Source organism: Pseudorasbora parva, chromosome 20 (genome assembly GCF_024679245.1).
Source record: "Pseudorasbora parva isolate DD20220531a chromosome 20, ASM2467924v1, whole genome shotgun sequence".
Taxonomy (NCBI): Eukaryota; Metazoa; Chordata; class Actinopteri; order Cypriniformes; family Gobionidae; genus Pseudorasbora; species Pseudorasbora parva.
In genome coordinates this window covers 38,026,771-38,040,816 of record NC_090191.1, presented here as the reverse complement: position 1 = coordinate 38,040,816, position 14,046 = coordinate 38,026,771, and the positions used below count along the sequence as shown (strand labels likewise).

The following is a 14,046-nucleotide window of genomic DNA, read 5'->3' as shown; positions in this document are numbered from 1 at the left end:
CATACTATATAAAACGGCTGTGAAGTAAATTCAAATGTATTTCAAATTGAATTATTTTCCATAAGTGTTTAAGTATAACAAGTGAGATTTAAGTATTATGTACAAACCTTTTTTCGCATTTCTGGTTCTCAGTGACCCCATTCAGCTCATGAAAACATGGTAGCAAATATTATTGTTGATAACATGGCAGTTGAAATAACAAGGATTATACAAAGTGCAACATTTTATTTAGATTAATTTTTATGTGCAATTAGGTATGTATTGTAAGCATTTTTCACCAAAACCAGAGTCTATTTTACAGTTTGAATACTTACCCCAGCTTGCTCTCTATTTCCTCCTTTTCTCTTGCTCACACAAATGCACATATTCTCTTACACACACACACACACACACACACACACACACACACACACACACACACACACACACACACACTAGATATGATGCTCAGCTGTGACCTCAAAGGTCAGTGACAAATAAACAAGATGAAAGCAGTCCACAAACAGTTCAACTGCCCAAGTCCTGCAGATTCATCAGCTTTCCAGATTTTTTTTCATATTTGATCCCTTTCCAGCAGTGACTGTGATTTTGAGATCCGTCTTTTTACACTGAGGATGATTTCGTGACTCAAACACAACTATTAAAATAGGTTCAAACATTCACTGATGCTCCAGAAGGAAACACGACGCATTAAGAGCTGGGGATGAAAACCATTTTGAAAATTTGAAGAGGTAAATTGTACTTAATTTGTCTTCCGGAAGACATGCAACTATCTTCTGTTACTTCTGAAGGTAAGTAACTAAATAAAAATTTTTTTTTTTTACATTTAAACAAAATAAGAAATATTTTGACATCTTCGTCCTGTTCAAAAGTTTTCATTCCGGCTCTTAATGCGTTGTGTTTCCTTTTGGAGCTTCAGTGAATGTTTGAACCTTTTTTAATAGTTGTGTTTGAGTCCCTCAATCATCCTCAGTGTGAAAAGATGGATCTCAAAATCACAGTCACTGCTGGAAAGGGATCAAATATGCTAAATATGCTGGAAAACTGAACAATGTGCAGAACCTGGAGGATTTTAACTGCTCAGGACAAACAAGTGACTCAAAAATAACTATCACAAAACTCAAAAACAGCCTTGGATGATCCAGATCACAACACAGTATTTAACATCATTGGTTCATAAACTTTTGAACGGAGGCATTTTAATAAATTCAGTTATTTCTTTGTCTTGTGGTTGTAGTATTTCACAATCAGTTACTTATATAACATGCAGTATATAGTAGGCTATTATGGAGAAGTTATACATTTCTTTTAGGTTTGTTTGGACGTATTTAGACACGAAAAGAGGACTGAGCTGTGTAGTGTCCACTGTCTTCATGGCAGTTATTTATAAACACAAGACGCAAATGTCGGCCAAAATGCCAATAACTATTGATCCTCTTCATCATGCATGCACAAATTGGCCTAAGTAAAAATCTAGCTTACGAGTCTCTAAAAGATATATCTTTCAGAGACTCTTAAGCTAGATTTTTAATAGCAGCTGACTTTAGTTTCATTTATATGAAATCTGTATTTCGAACATGGCTAGATCAAATTAGAGAATTTATTAAGTTTTCGCTTTGTACCAAACGCACAAGTGAAACATAACAACCATCTATTATTTTATGTAAAGCTAATTCTAATTACGATAGATCGTACACATAGAAGAAAACTTAGAATAAAAAAGATTTGTAAAGACTTTGACATTTATGATTATTATGCCATTCATGAAACCTAATGCGCTCGGTTGGTTACAATTAGTGCGCGCGCTCGTACCTACATCTGCCGGCACTAAGGTTGTTTTTCAGGCTGTTAGGGGCGTGCAGTTGAGGACAGAGAGGGCGGCTCTTGAGCCTGTCAGCCTCTTCGGTGGGGCTGGATTTAAGGAATGCAACACTTATCAGACGATCTTCATGACATTCGAGAGCCAGATCACCACAATTGAGGCACAGTTATGTGTACTACCAGAATATGACCCGTGTCTCTAAAACGTAATTGCATCGGTCCTTCCTTGAAGTCTAAGTTTGCTCATTTGGGGACACCCGATCGGCTGCCTTTTACGCACGAACGTCCGTGCGCAATTAAGCCCATGGGCAGCGCGCGCTTCTCCAGATACCCGAGAGAGCGCGCGCGCTTTTACGCATGAGAATCTCAGCTCGTTTCCAAACCCAACCATGGGCAACACGTCGCATCAAATCACGACGAGCAACGACACCGACCCGTTCGGTAGGAACGAAGACGTGGCCAAAATGGAGATCACGGTTTTGAGCGTCACCTTCCTCGTGGCGGTCATCGGAAATCTGTGCGTGCTGCTGGCCATGCACAACACCAAGAAGAAGAGCTCGCGCATGCACCTGTTCATCAAGCACCTGAGTCTCGCAGACCTGGTGGTGGCTTTCTTTCAGGTTCTCCCACAGCTCTGCTGGGAGATCACCTTCAGGTTTTACGGACCTGACTTCCTCTGCCGGATAGTCAAGCACCTCCAGGTCCTGGGGATGTTCGCGTCCACTTATATGATGGTGATGATGACACTGGACCGCTACATCGCCATTTGCCACCCGCTGAAGACCCTCCAGCAGCCCACGCAGCGAGCCTACATCATGATTGGGTCCACTTGGCTCTGCAGCCTGTTGCTCAGCACCCCTCAGTACTTCATCTTCTCCCTGAGCGAGATCCAGAACGGCTCGGATGTGTACGACTGCTGGGGACACTTCATCGAGCCGTGGGGCATCCGAGCCTACATCACTTGGATCACCGTGGGCATCTTCCTGATCCCTGTAATCATCCTCATGATCTGCTACGGGTTCATATGCCACAGCATCTGGAAGAACTTCAAGTGCAAGACCAAAAGAGACTCCACACACAGCACCAAGAACGGGATGATTGGAAAGGCGTCCGTCAGTAGCGTCACCGTCATCTCGAGAGCCAAACTACGAACGGTGAAGATGACATTCGTGATTGTTTTGGCTTACATAGTGTGCTGGGCTCCGTTCTTCACCGTGCAAATGTGGTCAGTCTGGGATGAAAACTTCTCCTGGGACGGTAAGTTGCCATAAGGTTACACATTTGTAAGTTAAAGCGTATAAATTATTCGAAGACTTTCAGTTGGTCGAAGAATTTCGTCTGGATGGCAAGCGGTTAAGTTAAGTGACTCGTATTTTGGCTTTTTTTAAAGCCAATATATTTAAAGTTAAGTTTTAAAGATATTTTAAAACAAAACATGAATTATTTTTTTATGAGAAATGTGCTGTTTGATTATATAAAAACCTAATAAATAGTGACACACGTTTTTCTTTTCTTTCGACGTCTAAGTCCAAAAACCGAGTAGCTGTTGCTATGGTTACGTCCTTCATATTTATTTTGCGCACTCGGTGTACCTCTTACTACTCAGGAATTTTGTTGAAAACTACATATTTAAAAACAAACAAACAAAAAATTGTTTTCTATTATAAGTTTTCGGTTTAAATATGCAAATGAGGCACCATCTAATTAATGCACTAGCCTACTTTGCATAACTTACTAGGATGAAGACAGGTTCAGAATTCTGCTTTAATGTGTTTTTGACAGAGTCAAAGGTATTTTGGATATCTATTTTTATCACAAATTAGAAAATACTGTCAACAGGCATAAATAAATAAAATGTTAAAAAAATATATATATATAAAATCAGGCAAATTATATATGAACAAACCCCTCAGCAAACCTCTTCAGAACATAGATATGAATAAAAGTGTAAAGTTTGGTGCATGTAAGTGCTGGGAATTTTTTTTTCTGACAGGCACAAATATGCATAAAAAGTGCTATAAAAGCTTCACTTAAAAGTGTATTTTTGATGTTTTCTTTCCAAAACACTTTATGAAAAGCCAAAAAGCCCAAAATCTCTAAATTGAAAGATGCATGAATTAAAAAAAACCTTTAGTGACTTTAAGACCCACTAATCTTTTTCTTTGATTTCAATTTGGCAGTTTAAAGCCCATCATTTATTTTCCTTTCAAGTGTAATTGGGATTACAACATAAAACAATATAAGAACTATATAAGATCATACTGCATTGTGCTTCATTGTATTTTTCAGCAGCATTTCCATTTATCCAGGAAGATGTTTTCTGGTTTCCAGAGGGTTTCTTCTTTTGAATTCCATTAGCATTCCTTTGGAATTAAAGGATACAGGAGCATGTATTGCTGTATTTTCATTAATATCCGTGCTTATATAGGCTACCATTACATAATGCTTGTTATATAAATCTAATATTGTTTTATTGGAAGTGCATCTTCCAATATGGAGATATACTTGTGCACCATAAAAGAAAAAATAAATACTGATTTCATACCCTAATATTTTGTTCATAAATCTGAGACAGCATATTGATCTAGCTACCTTTTACCAGTGAGGAACAGGAGAACTGTGCATAATCGGATTGCACAAAACAAAAAGATTTTATTATTATATGAGTTAAAACTGATTTAAGTTTTAGGGCCAGATTTACTTACAGCTTGCTCTACTGCAAACCCTCTTTTGGCGTTAAAACGACTCTCAGGATTTACTAAAGTGAAAAACTAGCGCTGATAAGGGTTATTTTTGCGGCTGATCTTATTGCACATGCACTTATAGGAGTTTCCCTTTCAGACACAACATTTATGGGAGGAGAGTATTCAAATGATTTATGCAAGGTGATTTACTAAGGTTTGCACTCGTCCTTTTACTGGTGTTTGAGCCATTATTTACCACCCCAAAAAAACTTTTCTTAAACCAGACGCTTGCTGGTGGATTGTGCTGGTCATTATGGATATAATCCGTCGTCAGTACATCACACACTGAACTTTCCACTCCCATCGACGCTTTTATAGGATTGTGCTCTCACGCTAATTTGCCCCTGTTTGGTTAATCTGGCCCCAAGTCTGTTATTGCTTCACCTAGAGAGAGAGTGAGAGAGAGAGAGAGAGAGAGAGAGAGAGAGAGAGAGAGAGAAATAAAAAATATAAAACCAAATACATTAAACCTGCCTTTCCACCGCAGGAACTTCCCCATGACTTAGGGACTTTGGGGAGTTACTCTGTGGCTATGTCCGAAATCGCCCCCTATACCCTTAAATAGGGCACTACTTGAGGGGACATCCATTATAGTGGTGTAAGAGACCATAATTGACGTTATCGACTGCACTCATTGAATCCCACAATGCACTGCAATACAACCGATGTATACGCAACACTACCCAGAATGCCAGGAAATTGTTCCTGGTAATTCCGGTGGAAACGTGGCTTAAGAAACATCATTAGCCACAGTAGTTCAACCTGCAATTATTTTGGCCCCGTTTGAACACTTCCTAAAACTGAATGCAAACGTATGCATTTTTACAAGGTTTGAACGTGCAACCTTCCAGTTATCATATCAAATCTTTAACCACAAGGCTCTCTTTAACCCCATCTCTCTCTCTCTCTTGTCAGATTCTGAAAACGCAGCGGTGAGCCTCTCTGCCCTGCTGGCGAGTCTCAACAGCTGCTGTAACCCGTGGATCTACATGCTCTTCAGCGGTCACCTCCTCAATGACTTCTTTGGCTGCTTCCCCTGCTGGAACAAACCCCAAAACACGTTCCACAAAGAGGACTCGGACAGCAGCATCCGGAGGAACACCATCCTGACCAAGCTGACCGCTGCCCGGAACAAAGACTCTTGGAAAGATCCGTGCAACTCCCGGAAGTCCAGTCAGTCTATAGGGTTAGACTGCTCCCGCAAATCCAGTCAGTGTTTGCAGTTTGACTGTTCCAGTAAATCCAGTCAGAGTATGCCTGTGGAGTCCCAGGAGCCTGATGGGATGAAAATAACTGTATAAATAAAAGAGTTTAACTAGCAATACCTAGTTTTATCACACATAATGAGATAGTGTGTGGGGAGAGTCATTTTCAGCATTTTCCTTACTCAAAAATATGAAATATTCATGGTGGAAGAGAGATTAATCTCATAATCTACCATGAATGAGAATCTACAGAGGAATGTTGTGTTCATTCTCATAAATGATGCATTTATTTTACAGCACATTATGTCGCGTTGCACTTTCCTTTACGGCTAAAGTCTGTGACTCCAGGTTTGTGTTTAATATTGGCTTCATTTCTTAGGCTGATCTGCGTCTTATTTGTTTACATCGATAACGTGAAGCTCTTTTTGATTGGGTGGGAGCAAAAGAGTGTATCGTGAGTGTGTGTGTGTGTACGTGTCAGTGTTATGACTGATTAAATAACATTTGATATTATACTGGTGTAGAACTTGAGCTTTATCTTGTGTTGGTCTAGCCAATCTTTAACTGAGCAAAATTTGAGCTTGCCTCGTGTTTGACAAACTGTTTATGTACATATAAAGAATTTTGTTGTGTCAAACACATGTAAAAAATATATAAAAATCTCAACAAGAGCATATAAAACTGTCTATGAGTGTGTGGTGTGTGTGCACAAGTTTCAATGCCTAAAGCTAAACAGACTTGGGTAATACTTATGGTTATACTTTATGTAATGCAGCATTGTCTCACTGCTGACGGCTGCTATTCCTTCTAGCCACAACACATCTGCAGTACTGCAGTGACTTTACTAATCAACGATTGGCTCTTTCATTTAGAAGGCGGGGCTTATTCGCCATATTAAAAGCAATCGGAGCCCACCGTCTTCCTGTGTAACGTCTTTGTTATTACTCAATACTTACACTGTAACACGGACACTTTAAAATAAAGTGTAACCCAGACTAGTTCGCTTAAAACAGCCATCATCCTTGTAATAGACAGGCTGAAAAAAAGCTTGACTGACAGGTCTCCTCCAGATTCAGAAGGACTAATGACACCAAGATCAAAGAAGGATGGAATATAAACCTAATTAAGTTATTTTTACAGTCCCGGTGAGCCAACACAGTCTCACCCCTACTCGTCAAATGTTGCCGAACGGTCAAGGGACCCTGACGTCAGCTGTTGACGCACAGGGTACCCCTAAATCGCCATTTTTCGACGTACTGGGTAATCCACTGATTTCAATGAGAAACCTAGGACGTCATAAACAGACGTGTTGGGCATGTGCATGTTATCGTCATGATGGAATTTATTGGGTTATAATTTTTCCATTATGACATGTTGGAGTGTGATTCTCAATTTAATCAGCCAGCACAATTGTATTTACATTTATTTACGCTATGATACACGTTTGAAACAGTAGTCAAACCCCACCCCGCCCTAAACCTACCCATTTGCGTATTATATGATATAAAACACAGGCTGTAACAGACAACAGGCACACTTTATTGAAAAAGTCCAACTATTCCGAGGCCAAACGATTGAATTGTGCGAAGAAAAGACCCAAAAGCAATCACCGTCTCTATCCGCGGCGCGCGGCGCGCGGCCCGCGCCCGTGCGTCACACTGAAGACGCCACAGGTAGACCCCTCGGCGTCACGCGATGGACGAACTGGGAACCCAATTGCTTTCAGTGGGAAACCTTTGGCGTCAACATTAGACGGCAGATCTATCGGTATGAAATCGCGCTGAAGAAGTCTCATTCAGAACACATCGCGATGTTTGGCATCAGATCACGTGTGCCACATGTTGGTGAGTAGTCATACATATTATGTCCTAATATTTGATATAAAGTATTTTCTGCTTGTCGTTATCGATCATGTTCAGTCACTGCATTGTATCTGTCATCATCTCCACTGAGGCTTTGCATTTCTTTGCTTTCTAAATAAACACACCTTGCTAATAGGGTAATTTAACACTGTCACGTGACGTGCTATAGACCTTTAAACAGTTGTTAATATTTAATAATAATTACTAGTGTAGTTCCAACGTGGCATTTGTAGTAGAAGCACAATAAAAAAAATAAAAAAACAACACTTGCCATGCGTTTACCACAGTATTGGTAGTTTTAATGTGATATTTGTTGTAAATACACAGTAGCCACAACAATTACCATGCTTTAAATGCATTTTAATGTAAAATCCAAATATTGTTATTTAAATAGTATACTTTATAATGCTATATATTATATATTATGACTTTTTTCTCTCTTTCTTTTTTTTTTTTTTACCTGAAAAGACCAAAAGAGCCTCTCGGACTCAGTCAACCCATTCTTGTTTGTGGAGAAGTAACGGAGAAAACCGAAAGCTGCAACAGCAAATATTTGTAATGGTATGTATGAGTTGGTTTGAACCCTTTATCAAACATTTTATTTAGCATTTGTTGTTGCTTATTCTTACAAATCCTATAGCTCAATCAGTAAGAACATATTCCCAAAGTCTTAATAATTCACAAGATTTAACAAGTTGTCAAATTCGTATGATTCTCGTACATATAGCTCTGAAAAAAATTAAGAGACCACTTAACATGGATTTCTAAATGTTAAGTGGTCTCTTAATTTTTTTTTCCAGAGCTGTATTTGTATATGAAGAGTTCAGATGCAAAAGCCTCAAAAAGCCACTTCGGTCACATGACATCAGATATTCGATTATTTTTTCTTAATCAGATCAGTTGCAATGTTTATAACGTCCCGTTTGCATGTAAATAATTTATGTGATCACAAAATCAAGTGAGTTATCTACATTTTCAAACAAATTCATATGATATAGCTTGCTATTATATACTTTTAATAATGGGAATGCACACATATCTGTGAACTTACTAAATAAATGTATTTAACATTTAATTATGCAACGTTTTTTACAGAAATAAATCCTACAGTTATGTATAAACTGACAACATCATCATCATGTCCTGTCCTGGGCACATTGGGCAACATGTGTCCTCCAACATATTCGATCTGTGGCCACATTTTCACATCTTCTCATGGAACACCGGCATTGAGGTCTTCGTGAAACATCTGTCTCATATCTTCCTTGGTTTTCCCTATCTCGTGCGTCCTCCTGGTGGTGTCCACTTCATAAGTGTTTTTGGGTGTTGTTGTTTGGGCATACATGGAACATGTCCAGTGAAGTGCACCCTTTGCTCTGTCACAGTGTCTCAAATTCTTCACGTGGAGTCTGTAGAGTCTTATGATCTCTTTGATATATGCAGAACCAATATTCATAAACTGTTCTTGATGTCTGCCTATGCCTTTATCATCAGGAGTTTTAGTGAAGGACATATCTATTGCCATCCACTGGTTCTAGTCATGCATTGACTTCATGATGCTATAGTCCAATGTATATTTCTGCATTTGTTGTTTGTTTGAACAAATGAAGATAGTGAGAGTTAATACCTTTTGAAATCAATAATTATTCATTAAAACTTTTATTACAATGGTCACTAAAGTACATGTCCACCATAACTACCTCTATCATTATATCACTACCTTGTTAATGTAACTGTAACATGAATGTACTTTATAGAAGTATTTTCTTACTGAAAATGGTTAACATTTACAATAATCATCAACTATTTTAATTGCCATTTAATTTAGTTACAATAAAAGTGAACAATAATCGCAAATATATAGTATTAAAGTTAAGAATGTAAAATGTTCTTTTTTTGCCTATATATATATATATATATATATATATATATATATATATATATATATATATATATATATATATATATATATATATATATATATATATATATATATATATATATATATATATATATATATATATATATATGGGCACTACATTTGTATTTAAACTGTTTGACATTAAATATTGGAATATGCTTACAAAATTGTGTGCATTCATTGTGCTTTTGTTATATTTGTTTTAATTCCAAGAGTTCAGATTGTAAAGGATGGCTTAAAGAAGTTTATGCTTGTAGACCATTGCATAGAAAAAGGATTCTCTTTCAAATATATTTATTATGTATCAGTTTAACCACACAAAGAAGACTTTCGTTTTAAAATGTGAGTTTTATTATTTAATTAGAATAAATAAATATTTAGCAGCCTAAATATTAAATATTTAAGGAATCTACCCCTTCAGTTGAACCGGATGAGATGTGATATAATTTACCATAAATGGACAAGGAAGTGTGACGCCTCTGTTCAGCTGGGTTGTCATTGGCTGTGACTTTATCGCAGAACGCGCTGTGATTGGACTATCTGTTTTAACCATATAAAACGGCGTTTCATGTTACAAAGTATGTTTTGGTGTTATTATTACGTCAGTTATACGTTAAGCTAACTATAAAGTGTCGCTATGTTGTGAGAAATGACTCCTTTACTGAGAACCCAACCCTAACCCTAAGCATTTCAGCACACTTCTATGAACTACAGCGCCATGTTTCCCATTGCATTGATACAATGACAGATATATGGGTAATGTAGTTTAAAAGGTTTCATAATGAAACAATAAATGTTAAGTAAATTACATATTTAATGGACAACTGGATATTAAAATATGTTCATTGTGTAAACCTTTAGGACATATATGAGGGCCAAGCTGAAATTGTATATTTTACTGTGAGCACTTTTAAATAAACCTTTATGGCAGCTTTCCATATATGTCTGAAAACTGTGGCCAACATTATTTAGTAAACATTGCATATGCAGTTGTCCTGCCAATTTTCTCTGTGATACGCTAACCATACTTTGAGTTAAAGCCATTTGAAATATGGTTTTTTTTTGCTCTTCCAGGGGCCACTACTGGGTCCCTGGAGGTGTAAGGGCAGTACAACATACACAGATCTATTCTCCTCATCACGTACAACAAACTTTGAGTCACATTTAAATATCAGAGTATTTTGTCTTTTCTATTCTAACGTCATGCTTGTGTATAGGTTTTGATATTGTAAGACCATCTGATGAAATGCAGAAATATTTGAAAGAAATGTTTTAAAATAATAATTATTAAGTTTTCTTTTCTTTTATGGATAAACACTAATAAATATAATGGATGAACCTGCAACAACTTGCCATTATCCAATTTCCAGAGTAAACAAAAACAATTTATATTATTTACACTTCATTATTACTATTAAATATAGGACAATGCACCATTAAGTAAAATAACAAGAGACATTGTCACAATTTCATCTACACCCTCTTCACGTACCTGGCATCGAAAATGTGCATGCTTTAATTCTTATTGCAGTAGTAGATGTACCAGAATGATCAACATGGATCATCTTCAGTTAAGCTTGAAGTGTTTGTAATCCTTCCCTTTATTTCACTAAAAACTGACATACTTGTCACAGCATGCAAGTATATACAACTTTTTGGAGCATTGTACCAAATATAATATAACCAGATAAAAAATGTTTACTTCTCAAGTAAAATATTCTTGGTAATTAATAAGATAACCTAAATAAACTGGTTGAATGTGTATTTACTGTACCAAACACCATACACAATACTCACCAAACTTTATCACTCAACACTTTATTGGAGGATACAGTATACAGTTAATAAAGTAGAATAAAGTCAAATAAGATTCAAGATAAATAAAAATGGGTTTTAAAAAACACATTAACATCATATTAATCCATTCACAGCTGCTGAAGCCACACAAATGAGTGCCACATAATCCCATCCAGTCAACTATGATACAGAAAACAGATTTGATATAGTGTTGGAAAATAATGATTCATTATTACAACTAGACTGGTTTCTGTCTCTTCCCTCTATCATGTTCATGTTCTTCTTCTTCTAAACAGTTCGCCCACTTGTACCCTACAGTATAATCAATGTACAGATGATGTGATCACTGATGTTGTGTAGCCTTTTCTCAACCAGAGGAAGAAGTCGTATAATCCGGCGTTCTCCAGTCCTGGTCTAAAAGTAAAACAACAAACACAATTCAGATTAAGTTTAATGTACAGTCAGGTTAACCTATGTTCTTCAGTAAACTCTCCACCTCAAAATGGGCAGAAATGCCAATTCCTGATTCAAATTTACAAAGCAGCAGTCAGTACATAAAATAATATACACATTGAAGCATTATGTATAATATTGCAGCCCATAATATTAGCCAAGTCCTGAACAAAAACTAATTTACCCATATCAACAGCAACCTTTTAAACAGTAGATCTTTTAGAAAGGCATGGTCTCTTCTGAGCCTTTGTCAGTGATGCTAGATTTCTTTAGTTACTTGTTTCAAGAGCATCACTTGTGATAGCCTTTACAATATAAAATTGTTCAAATACTGCAATACAACTTTCATGGACAGAATTAAGAAATAGGTACCCAGGCACCAGACTTACCATGCTTATGAAGCACCCATGGCCATGTATAGTTCTCAGAGAGCAGAGTTTTTGCCTCTTGTATTCCTCCTTGGCAGCACATCTTTTTCCTGTAGAATTTGTGCCTTCTCTTGCTATCCATCTTAAAACACAAATGCAATGTGTTTAGTCTGTGGAGTATAAGGCCTTGTTTCAAGCCAAAGAACTAACCAGATATTACACATAATTCAAAGAACATTTACTATTTGATTCCTAATATGTCCCAACTCATTATCTTCTAAAGCTACCCAGAACCATCCATGGTCTACAAAACAATGGAGAAATACATGGAGTTTATAACAACTAAATGCTTTTTCCCACACTTGTCTACTTTTATCTAAGACAAAAAGACGGTGCAGTTTTTAAGAACTGAAGGCCAAAAGTGTAATAATAATTGTATCAAAAAGGGAAAACAAATATTTACCATTTTAAATAAATCCAAGATACAGAACCTCATTTGCTTATTTTAGGAGTTATTAAAAGATTTAGACATGAATAATGGTACGTATTTTATCAGAGTAGAAAGAATGATCACTGTTGAAATGAATAGTCCTTTGAGAGATCAACATCAAATTTTGTACTACATATTACAGCATTGCTTCAATACAAGACATACCAATGGACTTGCGCACTTTTCTGTCTTCTTCGGGCACAAGATGTCCATCTTCCTTCCTCACCCTAAACAAATGACTTATTTTCTTAGCTTGCTTCGATATAAGGTCTGGTCTTTCTTCTCTTCTGTAAAACAAGAAAGTCTCACTTACTCTGTGCAAATACTATTGTTTTTAAAACATATAAATTAAGACAGTTACAATAAAGTTAATTTACCATAAGATTAAGGTGAGCATTAAAAACTGTATATACTTTAGTATATATACTGATACTGATAATATTCAACTTTACCTGTGAAGGGCTGATTACGGCAAGATTAGCTGAGAATCACTAGAAGCTCTTGTGAGGGTTGACTCTTAAAAGAGCTGTTGAGTTTGATATTGTAGAGATCTTTTAAACAAAAATAAATAAATAAAAGTAATCTGCAAGTAATCCTGCAAGACAGAAAGAAAGAGGAAATTGTATTACATTGCATGCAAGTTGTGAGTTCATACATAACTGTTTCTTGCTGTAAAAAAAACGTTGCATAATTAAATGTTAAATACATTTATGTAATAAGTTCACAGATATGTGTGCATTCCCATTATTAAAAGTATATAATAGCAAGCTATATCATATGAATTTGTTTGAAAATGTAGATAACTCACTTGATTTTGTGATCACATAAATTATTTACATGCAAACGGGACGTTATAAACATTGCAACTGATCTGATTAAGAAAAAATAATCGAATATCTGATGTCATGTGACCGAAGTGGCTTTTTGAGGCTTTTGCATCTGAACTCTTCATATACAAATACAGCTCTGGAAAAAAAAATTAAGAGACCACTTAACATTTAGAAATCCATGTTAAGTGGTCTCTTAATTTTTTTCAGAGCTATATGTACGAGAATCATACGAATTTGACAACTTGTTAAATCTTGTGAATTATTAAGACTTTGGGAATATGTTCTTACTGATTGAGCTATAGGATTTGTAAGAATAAGTAACAACAAATGCTAAATAAAATGTTTGATAAAGGGTTCAAACCAACTCATACATACCATTACAAATATTTGCTGTTGCAGCTTTCGGTTTTCTCCGTTACTTCTCCACAAACAAGAATGGGTTGACTGAGTCCGAGAGGCTCTTTTGGTCTTTTCAGGTAAAAAAAAAAAAAACAGAAAGAGAGAAAAAAGTCATAATATATAATATATAGCATTATAAAGTATACTATTTAAATA

The 14,046-nt window shown here is 36.3% G+C and overlaps 1 protein-coding gene and 3 long non-coding RNA genes across 4 annotated transcripts in view; 2 read left to right on the top strand and 2 right to left on the bottom strand.

Moving 5' to 3' along the window:
- Positions 1-1,517: 1,517 nt before the first annotated feature.
- Positions 1,518-6,724, top strand: avpr1ab (arginine vasopressin receptor 1Ab). The gene is made up of 2 exons (XM_067427013.1): positions 1,518-3,078; positions 5,481-6,724. The coding sequence occupies exons 1-2, from the start codon at positions 2,211-2,213 to the stop codon at positions 5,864-5,866; spliced, it is 1,254 nt and encodes a 417-aa protein (XP_067283114.1). The 5' UTR covers positions 1,518-2,210; the 3' UTR covers positions 5,867-6,724.
- Positions 5,701-14,046, bottom strand: part of LOC137048747 (uncharacterized) — a 16,755-nt gene continuing 8,409 nt past the window's right edge. Inside the window, exon 4 of the long non-coding RNA XR_010899509.1 lies at positions 5,701-5,840. This is a non-coding gene — a long non-coding RNA (uncharacterized lncRNA). The remainder of the gene's footprint in view (positions 5,841-14,046) is intronic.
- LOC137049930 (uncharacterized) lies at positions 6,960-8,826 on the top strand. The gene is made up of 3 exons (XR_010899749.1): positions 6,960-7,614; positions 8,101-8,193; positions 8,728-8,826. It is a non-coding gene; the product is annotated as an uncharacterized lncRNA (long non-coding RNA).
- The window catches only part of LOC137049660 (uncharacterized), a 3,720-nt gene continuing 1,057 nt past the window's right edge, over positions 11,384-14,046 (bottom strand). The window contains exons 2-6 of the long non-coding RNA XR_010899671.1: positions 13,867-13,959; positions 13,114-13,256; positions 12,827-12,948; positions 12,193-12,313; positions 11,384-11,764 (exon numbers count right to left, since the gene is read on the bottom strand). This is a non-coding gene — a long non-coding RNA (uncharacterized lncRNA). The remainder of the gene's footprint in view (positions 11,765-12,192; positions 12,314-12,826; positions 12,949-13,113; positions 13,257-13,866; positions 13,960-14,046) is intronic.

Coding starts and splice junctions, on each gene's coding strand:
- avpr1ab (XM_067427013.1), top strand. CDS start 2,211: ATGGGCAACACGTCGCATCAAATCACGACGAGCAACGACACCGACCCG. Junction 3,079..5,480: donor TGAAAACTTCTCCTGGGACG/GTAAGTTGCCAT, acceptor CTCTCTTGTCAG/ATTCTGAAAACGCAGCGGTG.